Source organism: Vanacampus margaritifer, chromosome 5 (assembly GCF_051991255.1).
Source record: "Vanacampus margaritifer isolate UIUO_Vmar chromosome 5, RoL_Vmar_1.0, whole genome shotgun sequence".
NCBI classification, from domain to species: Eukaryota; Metazoa; Chordata; class Actinopteri; order Syngnathiformes; family Syngnathidae; genus Vanacampus; species Vanacampus margaritifer.
In genome coordinates, this window is record NC_135436.1 from 22,920,930 (window position 1) to 22,940,104 (window position 19,175).

A 19,175-nucleotide genomic window follows, 5' to 3' on the forward strand; every position below is an offset into this window, starting at 1 on the left:
CCAACAGGAATCGATCAGAACAGGAACAAAATGATTGTGTCTGACCAATCATACAGCACATTGTAAATATGAAGGTTGTTGACAGTTAGTTTTTTAAACGTATATTTAATATTTTTATTCAACTGTTGTATCTATCGTTGTTTCGTGGTTTAAAAAAAAAAGTTGTACATAGCGGAATAAAGAAGATGTCCACTAGATGGCGACATACTGATGTCTTTTCTATAATTTCATTTTAAATTTTGCCGAAGAAGAGTTTCCTCGTCTAGTCAACACATGGATTCTACACATGTTTTACATGTATCTTGTTTTTGAGGAGTAAATTACATTAACGTCTTCTGTTGGGATACTAACTAGTACCATGAGCTCCTGTCGACGACCGGAGCACTCAGCTCCTCCTGATGTGGTCAGTACTTGTTTCATGTGTTTGTAGCATCTCGGCTAGCAGCAGCTTCGATGTAAACTGGACGCTATGCTAGCTTGCTAGTAAAAGGGGTTCGTTTTCAGCCCCACGTCAAGTAATTCATTATTTCAGACTCAAGCAGCAACATGAAATGCTCGTTTTAACTTTTAGTTCTGTGCTTTTTTCCACTACACAGTTTTACAATGCAGAGGAGGCCAAGAAATACTCTCAGAAGTAAGTATGCAAAGTTCATGCTTTCACATCTTGTTAATCCATTTTAAACTAGAAAACACTTCTTGTTGGTTTTGGCTGACGACATTTGAATGTGTTTTAATTTGCAAGTTTTTGCACCTCCACATTGCTTGCTTTCACGCAAGAGTTTGGTGGTTTCTTTAAGAAAGATTTTCTTTTGTCAACATTTTCATGTTTCAAATAATATTTGGTGTTTTGCTGTTTGACAGCTCTCGTATGATTGAGATTCAAACTCAGATGTCGGAGAGAGCCGTGGAACTTTTGAACCTTCCAGAGGGACAGCCGTGCTTCCTGCTGGATGTGGGGTGAGCTGATTAAACTGTAGTCTAATTCACACTCAAATGTGACCTTAGTGAATTTTACATGCCTGAACTGTAAAATTCCTTCTCTAAATAGGCTCCCTTGACACTTCAAAATGGATGTGACAGATTAATCGTTTCGAAAACAATTTATTTTCCAAAGATTAATATGACACAAACGCAGTAATGATGATTAACTGAATGCCTCTCTGACAGGCTTGATCAAAATAGCATTGTCATGAGTAAGCTTGGCAATCGAGGAAAAATTGTCATTTGATTATTATGTGTGCATCACTGTTGTTTTCGTTCCCTTGTACCCTTATTGAAGCGAACTTCTTGTAAAGTAACCTATTAATAGTATTATATCTGTCTGTGTTACATACTTCTGGGATTATATATTCCCCCCTACCTTCTTCTCAGGTGTGGTTCAGGACTCAGTGGTGACTACCTGACAGAGGAAGGACACTACTGGGTGGGCGTCGACATCAGCACAGCAATGCTGGGTTAGTTTGAGTATTATCATCAGCTCTGTTTATGTGACTGCGATAATTCAAACTATTGTACTGTACAATAGTACCTTGACTTAGCAGTGAACCGACTTGCAAGTTTTTCAAGATAACAATCCATCAAATGGATAATTTTTACACAGTGTGTATTTAAAACAATGCACACAGGGTTATATTCTTTATCCTCTGCAAAAAAACAACTAATAATATTACTGCAGCTTACTGGGCAGTTGTGACCATCTGTCTGTGAAAGTAAAGCAATTGTACGTGTGTATGGTGTGTGTCAGATGTGGCACTAGACAGAGAGGTGGAAGGCGATCTTCTATTGGGAGACATGGGCCAAGGGATGCCTTTCCGAGCGGGAACCTTTGACGGCTGCGTTAGGTACCAAATGTAGAAAATCCCGTAATTTTCTCTGAATACATTCGGAATATTTTAGTTGAATTTACTTGTTGTGTTTGTCCCCTGTCAGTATCTCCGCTCTTCAGTGGCTCTGCAACGCCGACAAGCGCACACACAGCCCTCCTAAGAGACTCTATGCCTTCTTTAGTACCCTCTATTCTTCTTTGGTAAGTTTTATTCCGATTATTGATGTATTTACAGTGGGATCTTTGAGGATGAACATCATATGCTTTCTCCTTATCTCCTTTCTGTCAACACAGAAAACGCTTCTGTTTATTTTGTCTGATTCTTAGCGGGAATTAAAGTTGCTTTTATTGAAAATACTTGCTAGAGAAGTCAGAAATCAAAGTGGCTAAGTTGGCAACACTGACTGAAAACAGTCCTGAGCAATTAATTGGAATTAATCAATAAAACTGACCACACTTCCCTTTTAGAGACCAACTGATTAATCAGCTGATATTAGTTATTTTAAAATTGGAGGACAAAAATCAAACTGTGTGCATGTGTGTGTGTGTGTGTGTTGCGGAAAAAACTTGACGAATGACGTTGCTCACGAAGACATCAGGCAAATAGACGAATTTGATTGGCCGGCCTGAACACAACACGCTACAGGGTTGGCTAGAAATTATGCAATTGATGACAAACATTGGGGAATTTTTTTATTAAAGGTGTAATTTAAATAACAAAATGTACGGGCTGAAATTGTGAAAATGTAAATAAACCTAAGAATATAAAAGCAAGACTAATTGAATAAATAAATAAATTGGGGGGGGGTCTCCCATATTTTTGCTGATTGTTTCTTCCCTCACTTTAACGTTGCAACATAAGACAAAAATAATGACATTCAAACATTGCCCCCCCCCCCCCCCAAGAAAAATCTGCAAAAAAAGACAGATTTTTTCTAATTTTCTTTCTGTAAAGTAAAAAAAAAAAAATACAAAAGGACAAAGTATTGTAAAACAATCTACTGTTGTGAGTGGTCTGGGACCAGAAAAAAAAAGTAATTTTATTTGTTATATATATTTTTTTTAATTAATCGTCCGATTACTCAAAAATCCACATCTGTCTAACTTGCAACAACTTGTTATCACAACCTCATTTGTTCTTCACCTTTCAGTCAAGAGGCGCCCGGGCCGTTTTTCAGCTTTATCCCGAGAACTCTGAGCAGGTAAGCGGGAGCACAAAATGTCCGCCGATGAGCTTTTAATACGTTTGTTGGTGTCACTAACCCGCCTGACTTTTTTTCTGCCCTCCCGGCAGTTGGAACTGATCACGTCGCAGGCCATGAGGGCGGGCTTCAGCGGAGGCATGGTGGTGGACTACCCCAACAGTACCAAGGCCAAGAAGTCCGTAGATCACTTCCTATTAGCGGCACTCGCATAGGATTCGCCATTGTTGCTCACTTTGCTTCTCTCCAGGTTCTTCTTGTGTCTGTTTGCCGGCGTGACCGGCGTCTTGCCCAAGGTAAGCTCACTAATAATGAATCAAGTGGCACAAAGTTAAGACTGAGCGATTAATCTAATTTATCAATTAATTTGAGTTTATGCTTTCTATCTATAAGCAAAGGGCAAAAAAATCAATCAATCAAAAAGAATACCAATGTGTATAACAGTGCTGCTTTTTAAACTTCAGGGTTTAGGCTCAGAAACCTCCGACAAGAACGTCCCCAACCAGGTCCAGTATTCAGGACAAAGGTAAACAGATGGAAGTGTTGTTTACACGGATGCAATAACCTGCTTTTGATAATCACATTAGTGTGTCTGTTTGATGAAACTCTGAAAGCCTCCAATCATCTTATCTCTTTTTATGATGTTAAGATGCCGCCTTGGGCCAAATGTGCCCTGCTAGAAGATTGTTTAATTTGTCTTTTTTCATAGCAGATTCCTGTCTAAATGCAATTAGGCAGATAATAAGCTGATTGTGTATGTTTGTGTTGAAATATGAGCCTCTCTCCCATGGTTTGCTTTAACATCCAGTCCGGTGAGTCTGTGACTGTACCGGCTTGACGGGCCGAGTATAACAACATGGAAAAGCAAAATGCCACTGTTGACCTTCATGTTTACTGAGTGTCGTGCAGCGCTTGGTTTTTAATGGTTTTGGTCACACATAGCAGTAAAAAAAAAAAAAAGTGTTTTAAATGCCAATATGGCATCAAGATGCAGCTAAGATATGTGTGGATCCTCAGGATTTTCATAGGCTGCTTTTCTTGCATTTGTAGTTTAAAATAGAAGGCAAATAAAAGAATTAGAAATAAAAATAATTTATTTTATTTTATATTTATTTTTTAATCTAGTTAGGGCAATTGAGAACAGATTCTCTTTTGCAATGCCAACCAGGTTGCAGACAACAGTTAAAAAAAAAAAAGTATGGAATATTAAAAATATTTTTATACACACACACACATATCTATATATATATATAAACAAAAACAAAAAACAAACTTCAATAAATACAATTAAAATGTAAATAATACATAAAATATAAACACAAAATATAGGCAATTCAATATCAGTAAAAAAATATATTTTAAAAGCATATATAATAAAAATAATACAAAATAAATATGTATATAAAAACCAAGTATAGAAAATTAACTGTAAACAACTTGAAAAAATGGAAACAAATAAGATTAAAATAAATATTCAACAAAATCTGAACAATAAACAAATATCAAAATACAATACAATGTAATACAAAAAAATCATATGTAAATATGAATAAAAAAATTAAATTGTAAAAAAAAAACGCAAGTAAAAAAATACCAAATAATATACATAAGAATAAACATTAAAATATGCTTAATTGTACTAAAAATGCAAGATAAATAAGAATTTTAATACATGCAATATCTGAGTACTCACACACACATAAATTCAAAAGATTTTTTTTCTCTAAAATATTCCCACCATGTCCAATATTAGTATAAAAGATCACCACTTGCATCAGGCCTGGGCCTCAGGTGCGGGTCAGGTTCACTCGTACCTAGACTCATGACGCCAGCAGGCCAACAGAAAAAAAGCAAAAGGTCGTCTTCCTGCCTGACGCGAAACCCCGTCAGGCGGGTTTTCCTGCCTTTTACACGGGATAATCAATCGCACATCATCACACACGAGTAATCACCACACTCTGCCCCTGCAAAGATGCCGATTCAAAAACATGAAGGGGAAATCGGCAAAGAAGAGCCGAGATTGGATTCTGGAAAAAAAAGAGAGGCGGCGGAGACAAGGACGGTACGGGCTGCCGTGTATTTTCCGTTATATGCGAACGGCGGTTTTTCAAATTGTGTCACTTGGCTCATCCGTGTGATGTCGTCCTACAGGGAGGTGCGGGCTGACACCAAATACACAGGACGCCAGAGGAGACCTCATTTCTAGCTGGGACTCATACAACTGGGCCTTCATTAGCACACACACTTACAAATATATGCACAGTCACCGCCACAGTGAATGGACTTTTTTCTTTCTAATTGGTTGCAATACTATTGGTCTTTCATTTTTAATACCTGATTTAGTGAAGATGTACAAGAACCAAAACAGACAGTACTATATCGTACACTTATATTATTGACCATATTTTCTCAATCAAGTCAAGTTGGACTGAAATATGTGGTGTATTTACCTTGCGGGCTTCCTGGACATATTATTAGGTACACGTGTTTAAATGAAATCAAATATAAGCCCAAACTTTTGTCAGTTTACAATTCAGCAAGTGTTACTATTCTCTCGAACCAAACAATGTCAACTGAGGGAGGGGGTGGTTGTGGCAAGAGCTTTTGAATAATTCACATTTATCATACAATGATACACGTACATGTTATTAAAAAATTAAACTATTAACAACGTTATGATGGTATCCTGCTTGCCCCGTTGAACAACTAAACGATCAGGCGACTTACAATGAGAAGCTGTGAGTGTGTACTACAAATTATGCTGACAGCTTCATACTTTAGCGTTATACTTGCAGGCAATTCTATTGTGTAAAAATCATTAGAATTTGACCCCTAAAGCACAGCAACTGTTTGATAAAAAAATAAATGTTGAGCTTTTTTTGGTGGTAATGAGTAGATCGTGCAGGTGTGCCTAATGTAAATAATAATTTAAATAAAATATATTTAAAAAAAGCTTAGTGATCATGAAACTCAACCTTTTGCTATTGTATTATTTTTTTTGTCGTGACGAATCATCTGATGGTCAGCATTGCAGAGTTTTGGTCAGTATGTCTGGGTTTGAACCTTTGCTGCAGCCTTCCATTGTAGATTTTGCATGATTGGTATGTTCCCAAAAAATGTCAGGTCCATTGAACACTTTAATTCAGTGGTCCAGCCGGCTTGATACTGGTCTGTTGGTTATTTTGGTTCTGGTATTTTTTCCCTTAATATCATTATCAACTGTATCAAATACACCAATTTAAGTGTGATTTAAATGGTAAATTGACTGCTTTTTTTGATAGCCCCTTTAAAGAGGTAACAATCAAACACAGCTCATCTTGCGAGCATCTCGACCAAATCTCGAAAACAGGTGAGCCGTGATTGGCCGTCACCTGAGCGCTGAGTAAATGACAAAATAATTAACTTATTACTGCTAAAAATAGTTAAATAAGTTAAGTATCCCTTTTTAGGGAAGGCCCGCGGCATCACGTTGGCAACCCCTGCCCTAAAATGTGTGAACGTGACTGTTGATGGTTGCTTGTTTGTTTTGATGCGCCACGTGACTGGCTGACAAACCAGTCCAAATAGGGTAGATGCCACGGACTTCCGACTTCCGGGTTTTACACATCAGCGCCGTTTCCGGCCACTGATGGCTGCGTTCCAACACTCCCACCTACACCGCGAGCTCCCGCTCATCGGCGGGAGGGCGTTTTGGCTATCTGAAATGCTTCGGAAACTGAGACAGGCACTACACACTCGCAGCCTCTCACCCATCGACGGGAACGCGCAACCGAGGGGCACAAAGGCGGCAGCCTCTCACCCATCGACGGGAACGTGCAACCGAGGGGCACAAAGGCGGCAGCACAAGTACTGGGATGCGGCCCTCACATCGCAAACCGGAAACGGAAACAAAGTTGATTGGTGAAAACCCAGAAGTCCCGACTCCTCCGTGTCATATAGTCCATTAGCTAAACTAGAATACAGCTCTGAATGTCCAGTAGGCCTGTAATCCGTCTTTTGACTTGTCTTGCCTGCAGTACTCAAAGTGACCTCACAGGGGGCGCTGTGCACCAGCACACAATGCAAATTAACCCACCTGGGCGTTATCTTTGAGAGCCTTCGATCGATATTCAATCTCAACTCAACTCAATTCCAACAGCCCACCAGACTCCCCTCTCTTTCTCTTTGCTCTGTCTCTCTGTCCCTCCCTGTCCTCTCCGAGTGGATTTTAACACTCCAAGTCAACAGGTTCTACCCAAACCCGAGTCCACTGGGCGTGATCGAGGAGGAAGTTGGCGGGTGTGGAATGGGTTAACGGCGTCGGTCCAATCAGCCCGTCATCGGAACCGTGAGAGGAGGCAAAAAAAGGAGGGAGGTGGTGAGGAAAGGGGGGGGGGGAATCGCTTCCTCGTGAAGCCGCCTGACGCGCATCCTCAGCCCGCTTCTTGTCGGCGTGTCCGCATCTTCTCCATCATCGCCACCATCCCCTAAAAGTCCACAATGAAGGACCGCATGCAAGAACTTCCACATGTAAGTCGTCATTTTATTGTTTTTCGTACGCTCCTCTGACCCGTGTCCGTAAAAAGTACTGGAAGCTCCGGTACGGTGCGTTTACGGAGCAACAGTTGTGAGCAATGTGCTCTTATTTCACGCCTGCAACAGACGCGCAACTCTCAACATTTTTAGACTTGTTTGCTTGTTTGTTTGTCTTGTACAATTTGGGGCGTCGCGCTAGAGTTGAAATGTCACTTCCGCTTTTCCCTCCATCCTTAGTGAAAGTGTGCCACCGGTGATTTAATCACTCCGCCTGCGTGCAAGTGTGTGGTTTGATCGATCCGCGCAATTACGCCAGAGAATTGTTCCCACGCCGCCCATTTCACCTGTTAAATGTCCCCCCGCAGCCGCACGAGCGCCCTCCTGAAGGCAATTATAACGTAGAAAGAAAAGAGAGCTATTTTTGCTCATTTCTGTTGCATTTAGGGGTGCGTAAAGCACACAGGAAGTGGTTTGGCGTAGTAAAACGTCATGATGACGTTTCTTGATCTCAATTTCCATTCAAGTAAGGTCTAATTACCTGGTGTGCATCCATCAAAGAAGACAATTCGATATCTATCTGGATACATGGGCAACGATACGATTCAAGGACGGTTTATTTTAAAGTGGAATGTTTCGAGTCAGTGACTGTGGGTATGGGGGCAAATATATATTTAGGCATTCTGGTTTGTGGGGCCCAGCAGCTGCACTTATATTAGTTGTTTATGCAGATGATAAAAAAAAAGAAGCTGTATTCTTATATGATCTGCCTGTATTGTTTAAATAAAGGATTAGAATGCTGCAACATCGATGCTACTCTTAGTAGCCTATCAATAGCGTTTTGCAGTGTGTGTTAGCATTAAGCTAGCAAGACAAAGTTGTGCGATTTGGTTAAACACATAATGTATATTTGTTTAGTTTTCCAGTTGAACTTCAGCTTAGAGTGGCAATAAGCAGTTTGAAAGACATTTTATATATATAATGTGTGTGTTTTATTATCTGCTAAACTGCCGCTTGTTTTGTTGATCACTGTGACCAACTAAGCATTCATAACTTACATTTTTACTCACAAGTCAACAACAAAATCAGCCAAAAGACAGCTCGTGTATTGAAAGACTCGCAAATTGGGTCACTTGTAACTTGAGGTACAACCACTAGTGGTAACAGCTGGGGATCTCCTCTACTCTTTTAGGATCAAGTGGACAAAAACGAAAAATCCAACCTCAAAGACTAAGAAAAAAAATAACACAAATAAATCCTGACTTTTTAGCGCGACTCTCAGGCAGGTAACAACAGGCTGTGTTAAACTTATGTAATTAAAAAACAACACAAAACAAGCATTGGCCTCCAGGCTGCGCCTTGAGCACTCTTGCTCGAGCCTAAATATAGCAATAATAATAAAGAAGAACAGCAAGTATCAGCATCCACTGCAATCTTTCAGTTTGATAGAAGTGTGTGTGTGTGTGTTTGCACGTGTGTGTGTGCTAAAGTGGCCATTGTCAGATCTACGTAATTGGCAGTTAAGCTGGGGAGGGAGAGGGAAACAATTTACGGCTGTGCAGTTTTCAGTGGAGGATCTTGCTATGAATTGGCCTCCTGGGAGACAACGCTGCTCTGCCAACCCTGCTCTGCGTGCGCGCGCGGTTTAGAGAGGCGTGTCTTGCCGCCTGCCATGCTGCCTCTTCACATTGCTGAAAAGATGCACTAACAGTAGCAGAGAGAGAGACAGAAATAGCCCAAGCCTTGGTTCGACCTATCTACTGTATATTAACCACAAGTCACACACCTTTACAGTAGTTTGCTATTTAAGGCCTGACTTGTCTTCAAAATCGCCCCGTGGCTGACTGGTGACCAGTCCATGTTGGGATTCAGAAAACACAATATAGAAAAAGCACTGATGGAAAGAAAGACTTGTGGTTATTTGTCCTCATTTTGGAACGGTCACGTCTGCTTGGTTGCGAGGCTTTGGTGCCTTTTTGACCCCTATTGTGGCGACAGCTTGTGATGAGGTCTGGTCAGGGTCCAAACTAAACTGGAAGTAATTCATAAATGAGTCCGCTGGACAGGAAGAAGAGTGAGGACTCACTCTAAGCATCCATCTGGACACGAACGGGAATCAGGCAGGTCGTGTTTAGTGCATGGCAACCACCATACGAACCTTAATGTCCTTAAGCCTGCCGACACAGGTAACACAGCCAATTCTGACGGAACTGTTGTGTATAATAGCTAATTATATTTATAATTGCAGTCTATGTAAATGAGGCCAGGAAGCAAAGCACGGAGAGTCTTGACAGTACAGACGCTCCCCAACTTACGAACGAGTTACGTTCCGAGCGATCGTTCGTAAGGTGAATTTGTTCGTAAGTTGCTTCAGTGCTATATTTTGTATTATAATTTATCTTTAAAGAGAATACGTACAGTACTGTACAGACGCGCCCCTACTTACGAACATTCGAGTTACGAACAACGGTACATACGAACATTTCTGCGCGTACAGTATGTCGAAAAATGTTCGGAAATAAATGCTGTAAGTTAGATTTTGTATTGCGCGTAGTGCTTCTTTCCGCCGCTAATACCGACGATTGGCGCTGTGAGAGCTCATTGGAGGCTCAGCAACGTGGCGAGGAGGAGGAGGAAGAAACGCCGGTCCCCATGAAGCAGGAAATAACTTTTGAAGCCGATTCCAGCGACGACGAAGAATCTCTCATGATATAAAATCCTCCTCTTCCTCCTCCTCCATCATCTCCTTAAGCATCGAGTACATCTTCCAAAAGTAAGTTAAACTTCATTTTATTTATCTTATTACGTACATGTACATACTGTGTGTGTGTCTTTCGCTCTCTCTTTCTAACATACGTAGTACAGTACAGTACTGTACGTATTCTCTCCATTTTATTAAAAGTTTTTTTCAGTACAAACCAATGCAGGTTACTTGTACAAGCCTTAAACATACTTATATAAACCTTCAATATACTTATATAGGCTTTAAACATAAATTATAATACAAAATATAGCACTGAAGCAACTTACGAACAAATTCACCTTACGAACGATCGTCCGGAACGTAACTCGTTCGTAAGGTGGCGAGCGTCTGTACTACGTATGTTAGAGAGAGAGAGCGAGAGACACACACACAGTATGTACATGTACGTAATAAGATAAATAAAATGAAGTTTAACTTACTTTTGGAAGATGTACTCGATGCTTAAGGATTTGATGGAGGAGGAGGAGGAAGAGGAGGATTTTATATCATGAGAGGTTCTTCGCCGTCGCTGGAATGGGCTTCAAAAGTTACTTCCTCCTCCGTAACTTCAATGTAGGAAGAAGTTGAGGGTCGCGGAGAAGAAGATGAGGGTTGATGAGTATCTTCCTTGGAGGATTTACTAGAAACTGGCCGAAAGAAGCGATCTAACGACGATTGCACAGTTTTCTTCTTTTTTCATCATAAATGATGCGGTAGCACTGTATGGCATCATTCAATTGATTTGCAACCTTTGTGCAACGTTCAATATTTGGGTCTTGCTGCTCGAAGAGTGCGATGGCTTTATCTATGAGCGACAGGCGTTTCTTCTTCTTCCTCCTCCTCGACACGTTGCTGAGCCTCCAATGCTGGCTGAGCTCTCACAGCGCCAAGCGTCGGTATTAGCGGCGGAAAGAAGCACTACAGTACTCGGAAAAAGGTGCGCAATACAAAATCTAACTTACAGCATCTCTTTCCGAACATTTTTTGACATACGCGCATGCGCGCAGACATGTTCGTATGTACCGTTGTTCGTAACTCGAATGTTCGTAAGTAGGGGAGCGTCTGTATATAGGGGACATATCAGTCATCTTCTTCCTTGATAGTCGCACCATGTTTTTGTGGTTTAAAAAAACTCTACATATTGTATGTGGGGCCTCAAAACCCAGGGTTGAGTTTTTGTGCTCAGCATTCATCCATTCACTGCCATTGATGGCTATAAACGTCAAAAATTCATTTTTCATTCATTATAAATGTCAAAAATTCATTTTTTCCCACTTTTGTTAACAAGAGTATAAAAACCTAAAATAGTTTTTATTGTACATTTAGAACAGACATAAAATGTGTAATTAATCATGAGTTAACTAGTGAAGTCATGTGATTAATTACGACAAAAAAATTTAATCGCCTGTCACGCCTATTTTTTTTAAATAAAAATAAGAGAAGACCAAAGAAAAGTCCTGGCAAAGGCGTTGAAAGCAGATTTTTATTTATTTATTTCATTTTTGGCCCAGGCGTTAAATAAGCATTCTCATGAGCTGGTCTCTCATTTCTGAGGTCCACTGGACTCTGTGTTTGGGGTCGGGGACGATCAAAACTCTTGAATGCGTCTGGTGAATGACGATCGCATGTTGTTTCTTTAGGAACGCTACTAGGCTTACCTTGCTTTATTATATGCGTTTCACATTGCTCGGCAGAGAGCCAGCCGCCATTCACGGAATGTGTTTCGACGTAAATAACAATGGCGGCGTACGTCCAAATAAAGTTTCTACAAAATGTATTAAACTGGAAATGATTTTTGAAAAAACGAATGTCAAAGTTACGTTAGTAACAACCAAATAAATCGAGGTTCATTTTAACTTTTTTAAGCTTATACATAAAAACAAGAGTTGATTTCAGTGTCGTTTTGTAGCCATATGTTTACTAATCTACGACCGTGGCAGAAAATTGCCTTTTTTTTTGCTGTTGTTTGCCGGACGACGCGGTCCTCTTCTCCACCGTCGTCCTTCTCGCTTTTACTACACACCTGCCTTTCCGCCCCCAAGCTGCCAGTCTCGATAACCGAGTCCGCGATGCGAAGTCACCTGGACTCGCTCCCGTCTGGCCCGCCAGTGGTTTAGTGACAGATGGCGCCGATACTGATGTTATTGTCAGCTTTTATCAGGCCGCTAAAGCCGAAGTTGATGAGCTTATTAGAGATTTCACTCTCAGGCTCCAAAAAAAAAAAAAATTGCATTATTAACGTCGCACCTGGAGCAGATCATCCCTCCTCATTTTGCGCTTCGAGAAGAACCTGTCATCTATTTCCTCTCAGCATGATAACTTCCTCCGTTATTGTTCTTTTTTTTTTTTTTCTCTCCCCCAATGGGTGATTTATCAGAAGGTTGTCGACTCTACTTTTGTTTCCCTCCTCATGTTTGCAGTGTTGTTGTCACTGTTAGCTCAGGCGGCTCGTCCTGTATACTCACAGCCACTGCCTGTTTGGAGTCAGAGTGACACATTAACTAATAGCGTGGACGTGACGCACACACTCTTGAACCTGTCTGTGTGTGGCTTTGGCCTTATCAACACAGACATTGGCTATTTTTAGAAAATAGATTTAGATGTATACAGTATGTTTCTGTAAAACTGTAAATGGAGTTGCACTTATTTACACCACACAGTGTCCAAAGTGCTTTACAAAACCTCATATTTGCTTATTTCAAAATGTATGGGAGTGTACACCAGCATGACAATCTACGATAAGGTTTTCCTTTTTAGTTTAAAATAGTTTACTTGAGCCAACAGGAAAGTCGCCGTATCTATCGTTGGCCAACTATAAAACCAGTTATTACTATTATCATTCATTCATTTGTTTATCTTATTTTAGTATTTGAGTCTTTTTATACCAGCTAGCTAGCTAGCTAGCACTAAGCTACCTGGGGAATTTGTCTCTGGAGTCTGTTAGATATTATTAACAATTAAATTCTTTATTTTCATATATTAACCATTGTTATACATTATTTACATCTTAATTCTTTATATTAACCATGTTGAAAGGTTTTATAGACGTGTAAAGCAAGTAGTGTTGAACTCTGTATAATTTGACCTTAAGCTGGGACATATTATTTGGTCTAGAAGTTCCTTCTCTGTGGGAAAACACATTTGGTCCTTGAGAACGGAATCTGTTTCGAACACGCACCCCTGACTCTGTTTTCGCCATCGCTCATGGAAAAGTACCCAGAGAGTATGTTTTGTCTACAAATGAAAGAGAGGCGGTCGGTTTTAACTATAAGAAGCCATTTTACACGCGGAAGAGACACATTCGGCACTCTGAAATTCCACCTGTTATGTGATGTTTGGAGCATGTCATGATGTCCAGAGATCTCTGTTAGATTAAAATCATTTTTGCAAAGGTGTTTTTTCTTACATTAAATCTGTCTTCAAGTTTTGGAACACGCAAAGAGGACAAATCATTTTATTCCTCTTTCAAGTCCCGCATCAAACGTCCTTCATTTGTTGTTAAGGCCAACACCGACGTCACAACAGAACTGTTGATACGCCGTCTAGCTGGGCTTTATTAACCGTTTGCTTAAGCCTGGATCTTGCTGAACATTTGCAAGTGCTAGCGAAGCTAACGTTCACTAAAAGTTTGCCAGACGTTCACCTAGCGTTTTAATGTTGAACATGTTCAAAATGTCCTTGCGATATGTAAAAACATTCAAACATTTGGCGACCCACCTTTTATTTTTCATTAGTAAACCCACCAATGAGCATTTAATCAGATTGAGAGTGACAAGTAAGCGCCGCCAATGGGCCTCCTTTCCTACATTATGTCCGTGAACCGTGAGGCGCATATGCATTCATTTCAATACATTATTCATCAATTGAGATAGATTGCATAATTGCATCAATGAGCCGTGAAATGAGAGCCACGCGGCAACCCACCCAAAGGTCTGTATTTGCAAGTGACATTTGCATTGATAACCCATATTTACTGACTGCTCGGTGAGGGGTAAGCGTATGGTCCACCGAGCGCCGGGTACGACGCGCCATGTTTATCCGTGGTGTCAAGTAGGAACCGCTCGATGAAGTGCTTCCTTGAAATCACAGTTTTGCGTCTGTTTCTTTGCGATAATAAGCTCGCACTTGTCTCGTATAGATAAGATGCATCCGACGGAAGTCCTTATGATGAATGAACTCCGTTCTGTAATGAGCAATTCTCAGAGTCGTTCTCGGCCACTTGAAACCGTATGACTAGAGAATTTCTTTTCTTATAAGTTAGCCAATATAATTGCCCAAGTCTTTTTATTTATTTATTTTTTAACAAGACAAACAGCAACAAATTCAACAACAACAACAAATCTACTGCCTCGATTGAATATTTGTGGATTATTGCGTTCCGCCAAACTGTTATGGATTGCACAGGTTTTGATGCTTTGTTTGTTTATTATTAGCCATTCTCCCAATATTATGGCTTTATTCACAGTAAAATTACAAGTCTTTTCTCGTAATTATATATAATGTATTTGCATAATAGAATATCATTGTTCTGGTAAAATTATTATTTTTTTTATATTGTGACTTTATTTGTCATAAAATTTAGTATTTTTCTCGCAATTTTAAAGCCTTATTCTTGAACTATTATTGCAACATTTTTAGAATTCCATTTATTTCGGCAAAATTCCCTTCCCTGTAATGTTAGTAATCTATTCTTTAATTTTGCCTAATATTGACTTAATTCTCATCAAAAATAAGACCAACAGCAAGTCGAGGTGACAGTGGACAAGATAGTCGTCTATTGCTGGAGCTAACCAACGCAAGCAGGCGAGACTTCCTTCTTCGACCATTGAAAGGCAGTTTGCAACGGCGGAGTCCAACCCAAGACACGCTTAGGACCGCCCCCTCATTCGAATAACATTTCGACCTGGCAGTATGGACCAAAATTATAAATAAATAAATTACTAAATAAATAAATGACTAAAAGTGAAAATAAAAACAATAAATACGAATGTGTGTGTATATATATATGTATATATATATATATATGTATATATATGTGTTTTTATTTCCATTGATATTAATTTTGGGGGATTTAATTTTTAATTATATATTTTTTATATCCGTTATTATTTTCACTTTGCCATTTATTTAATTAATCTAATCATTTATTTTGAATTTTGGCAGTTTCGGTCCTCCATACATTTTAACATACATAAGGTTTCTGAATTTATTAAAATAATTATTGAGTAATTTGATAATCGATTAACTGTCTATTAATCGTTGCACCTCTATATATTATACTGAGTTAATTCTCTTAAAATTGGGAATCTTCTATGTTATTACGCGTCTATTCTCGCAATGTAATTTTGCATTGTTGTTTTTCTTCAAACCTGTTTTTCTTTTGTCTGTAATTGTGTTATTGTTGCATAAACAGTTCTATGGTCATCCATGGCCACTGAGCAGAATGATGACCAAAAAAGGAGAATAAGTCACCTGAGCTTCCCTGTGATGTGTTGCAGTCGAGCTCCGTTGCAATTTATCAGCGCCGGCTTCCTTCACGACAGACGAGCATGCCTGTGAACACCACCTAATTGTCTTTATATCCATACCCGTCGGCTAATTGCGCGTTAACGAGCCGGAATGAGAATAACCATGCTCTCCGAAGACATCTCTGTTATCTCTGCGAGAATTGGCAGCTGCTGCCGACGTTTTGAGTTGGTGCCCGGAATTGATTTTCTTTGAGGCTGCCAGTCGCGTTCCAAGTTATAATCTAACCTTACATCGTCTGTAGATTATATTCATGCGCCTTTTTGGACTCCGTTACTTTGCTGAGGAGACAGTTAAAGGTCAGGATGAGATGTGAGAGAGGCAAGGACGGTGAAATTGGATCCTTTACAGGCACTAGTCACAACCCGAGGTACATCTGCGCAATTTAATGAGAGCAATTGGGAGCCTTGGTATGATGCACAGTTGTACACCACGGCAAAATATAACCGCCATCATACCTATATTGTCACATGGCCATATTGTGCGATGAATACCTCTGTGGCAATGTCAATAAAAACGGAGCATTATTGCCTTTGCAAAGGCAAGGATAATGGAAAGCAGGGGATGTCACACATACGGCCCGCAGGCCGGATCAGGGGTTTAAACTGGCCCGCGAGATGATTTTGTAAACTTAAAAAAAAAAAAGTAATGTCTGATCAATTAATCAGCCGGCCACAATCAACGCATATAAATCCGTAATTTCACAAGCAATCCTCAGATGAATAATGCAACTTGTACACAGAATTCCTATGGATGTCATTATTTGACACATGACTTTAAGTTACAGTTTATTTTAAAAAGAATTAATAAAAACATAGACCAACATAAAAATGCCGCGTTCCATTTGCATTTGTGCGCAATTTAAGGCTGGCCAGCAAATAGTGAAAATCTGCGTATGATTGATTTTAAGTTTATATAGGCCTACCATGATTTTACCGATCCGGCCCACTTGGTAATATATTTTTCTCTATGTGGCCCCTGAGCTAATATGAGTTTGACACCCCTGATGTAAAGGGAAAATAAAATGTCTTCTAAATTTAGCACACATGAGAAAAGAGTGTTGTTAACAACCCTGACAAATTTGAATGATTAATTAAATTGCCAGTCATATAAAATGAGGCTTCAAAATGGTGGTTGGGTTGAAACCACGCCCTCCTCAACTACCAAACAATTACCACAACTGTGACCTGGAAAAATGGATGCGTCTTTGTCTAGCATCTTTTTCTGACATAAAACTAATTAAATAGCTGGTAGCTGGAATATATCACACCAGCTTGCCACAGGGCTTTTCCACGTCACAACAACGAGGCGCTCTAAAGCAGACACGCCCCCGCCCCCAAAACCCCCGCACATGCTGGCTGTCACATCGGACTTTTATTCCCACCCTCCCCCTCAAAATGGCTGTCAAGTCTGACTTTTATTTTTATTTTTTAACTTTTACTCCTCCGCCTTTTATCTGTGACCTTCATGCACTCACTGCTGACAATGAGGCACTCTAAAGCAGCCAGGCCAGCCCGAAGCCCCAGTTCACATGATGGCTGTCACGTTTAATTTTTTATTCTCTCCCCTCCTCTTTGTTTTTCAGTGTTTCTCTTTTCACGATAAGCACACACTCATGGCCAGCAACGAGGCGCTCTAAAGTGGCCAACCCAGTAGACTATCCGAAGGGAAGTTGTAGCTAGTTAACAATACTTGGCAATTGCGCTAGATAGCAGCTAATGCAAACGAAGGTCGAGGGGAGATGCTTGCCAGATGCCCAAATAAGTACGTCACAGGAAAACTGAAATGGTTTAATACTTAAGTTCCACAATTGAGTAGTGCATAGTTCTGTCTGCGCAAATGTATAATGTATTTCAAAACAGATCACACCCTAATGAAGAAAAACGTGGTAGAAAATGGATGGATGGAGATCTTGTGTTGGATCATATTCAATTCCTGAAGAATAAGGGAATGTTTCGATGGTGCTGAGGAGCGGCACAAAAAGTAAAAAGGAGAAATAGGAGGCGTGCCTCCATTCTGTGTGGGCCTGTTGCTCTAATGCTTCTCCAGAGGAGATCAAATCTGGAGGACGGCGAGCGAAAAGACGATTAAGACAGGAGGACATTGAGGGGGATTGCCAGGGAAGAGGACACACACACACACACACTCACACACATATCGGCTCGGTGCTGCTGTGCTTCATCTCTTGTGCCACCCACATGATTCTAACGCATCTTGCTTGTTGCTGCTGGAGCCTCCTCGCTGCAGGCAGGCCTCGTCTCACATCTAATTCGACTCCAGTCGGATTTGCTCTCTAGAATTTCTTGAAAAACATACCACGGTGGTCTCAAAAGGGGGGTTTTGTGAAATGTAACTTGTAAAAATACAAGTCACCATTTAAGAAGTAAAGTCCTGCCTTGACTTAAGTTTAGAGTGAGCCGACTTACATGTTTCTCGAGATACCAGTCAACGCTGTCAGGGTTAAAACAGACAATCTACTTAGAGACAAGATATAAGTAACAACACAGACTGAGTCAAACTTTTCTTTTTCAAAAGGAGAAAGTCATTTGTCTCATTCAAACAATCCTTCTAATCCAAAAAAAAAAAAAGATCCACTCTTCGATCTTTTTGTCTCTGACAGAAAATAAATCAAAACATCCATCCAGCCCGGCGAAGCTTTCAGGACCGTCTCAGTTTTGCTTTTCAATGCGTTTTGATGAGACACAAAAGGCAATTTTTTTCCCCTCTGAAACTGCGATGCAAAACTGTTTTCTTCCAGCTTTGTTAACTAGGTGTAAGGGATTGTCCGCTACACTTGTGGTTATTGATTGTTGTTTAATTTTGACGTTCTTGTAAAAAAAGCCAAAGAAATAAAATAAAGTAACAACATAAACGCCCAAAATACAAGAAATACCCATCGAAAATTGTTTTCTTCCCCAATCAGTGACACCTGTCTCCCAGTGGAACCCCAATTAAGTAGTATCTGGCCACCTGCTCATGGCTTAGGAAAACAAACAAAAACACATTGCCCCCTAGTGGTTGGAGGTAAAAAAAAAAATTAAAAAATAATCAAACATCCTACACTATAGGCTTTTACTGTATTATATCCCACACATTCAGCGGTAGTTTTAAACACCCCATTATGATGCCATCCAGTTCTCCACGACTCTATAGCCCAATATTGACCATACTGTTCAGTGAGTGGCTGCTTTGTATGATAGCAAGCAGAAAATAACCACTGTTTTGTTGTTTTTTTTCCCCCTCCCTGCAAGTATCTGTACTTCTACTTAAGTAGAGAGTGTGAGCGAGTTTTCCACTTCAGGAAGATAGGACGACTGATGATGATTATGTTTCAAGTGCATGTCACCGCGCTGCTTTACTAATAATG

At 40.1% G+C, this 19,175-nt stretch overlaps 2 protein-coding genes and 1 long non-coding RNA gene across 10 annotated transcripts in view; 2 read left to right on the top strand and 1 right to left on the bottom strand.

Moving 5' to 3' along the window:
- Positions 1–218: 218 nt before the first annotated feature.
- Positions 219–5,703, top strand: bud23 (BUD23 rRNA methyltransferase and ribosome maturation factor). Its single transcript, XM_077566581.1, has 12 exons — positions 219–403; positions 597–634; positions 862–957; positions 1,372–1,454; positions 1,745–1,841; positions 1,930–2,026; positions 2,977–3,027; positions 3,120–3,205; positions 3,278–3,323; positions 3,492–3,553; positions 5,000–5,089; positions 5,179–5,703. The coding sequence occupies exons 1-12, from the start codon at positions 359–361 to the stop codon at positions 5,231–5,233; spliced, it is 846 nt and encodes a 281-aa protein (XP_077422707.1). The 5' UTR covers positions 219–358; the 3' UTR covers positions 5,234–5,703.
- A 440-nt stretch (positions 5,704–6,143) lies between these two features.
- Positions 6,144–19,175, top strand: part of stx1a (syntaxin 1A (brain)) — a 56,265-nt gene continuing 43,233 nt past the window's right edge. For all 8 annotated transcript variants that reach the window (XR_013294224.1, XR_013294225.1, XM_077566576.1 and 5 more), the window contains exon 1: positions 6,144–7,536. Coding sequence is in view for 6 of the 8 variants with exons in the window: in XM_077566576.1 (XP_077422702.1) it covers positions 7,507–7,536 (30 nt within the window). In the remaining 2 variants the exon portion in view is untranslated. The remainder of the gene's footprint in view (positions 7,537–19,175) is intronic.
- LOC144052517 (uncharacterized) lies at positions 17,585–18,722 on the bottom strand. The gene is made up of 3 exons (XR_013294232.1): positions 18,235–18,722; positions 17,959–18,110; positions 17,585–17,869 (listed from the first exon to the last, which is right to left on the bottom strand). It is a non-coding gene; the product is annotated as an uncharacterized LOC144052517 (long non-coding RNA).

What these genes read in the sequence shown, in the direction of transcription:
- bud23 (XM_077566581.1), top strand. Translation starts at nt 359, where the DNA reads ATGAGCTCCTGTCGACGACCGGAGCACTCAGCTCCTCCTGATGTG. An exon ending in ATCCCGAGAACTCTGAGCAG is followed by an intron (nt 3,028 to 3,119) that starts GTAAGCGGGAGC and finishes CCCTCCCGGCAG; the next exon opens with TTGGAACTGATCACGTCGCA. An exon ending in AACAGTACCAAGGCCAAGAA is followed by an intron (nt 3,206 to 3,277) that starts GTCCGTAGATCA and finishes GCTTCTCTCCAG; the next exon opens with GTTCTTCTTGTGTCTGTTTG.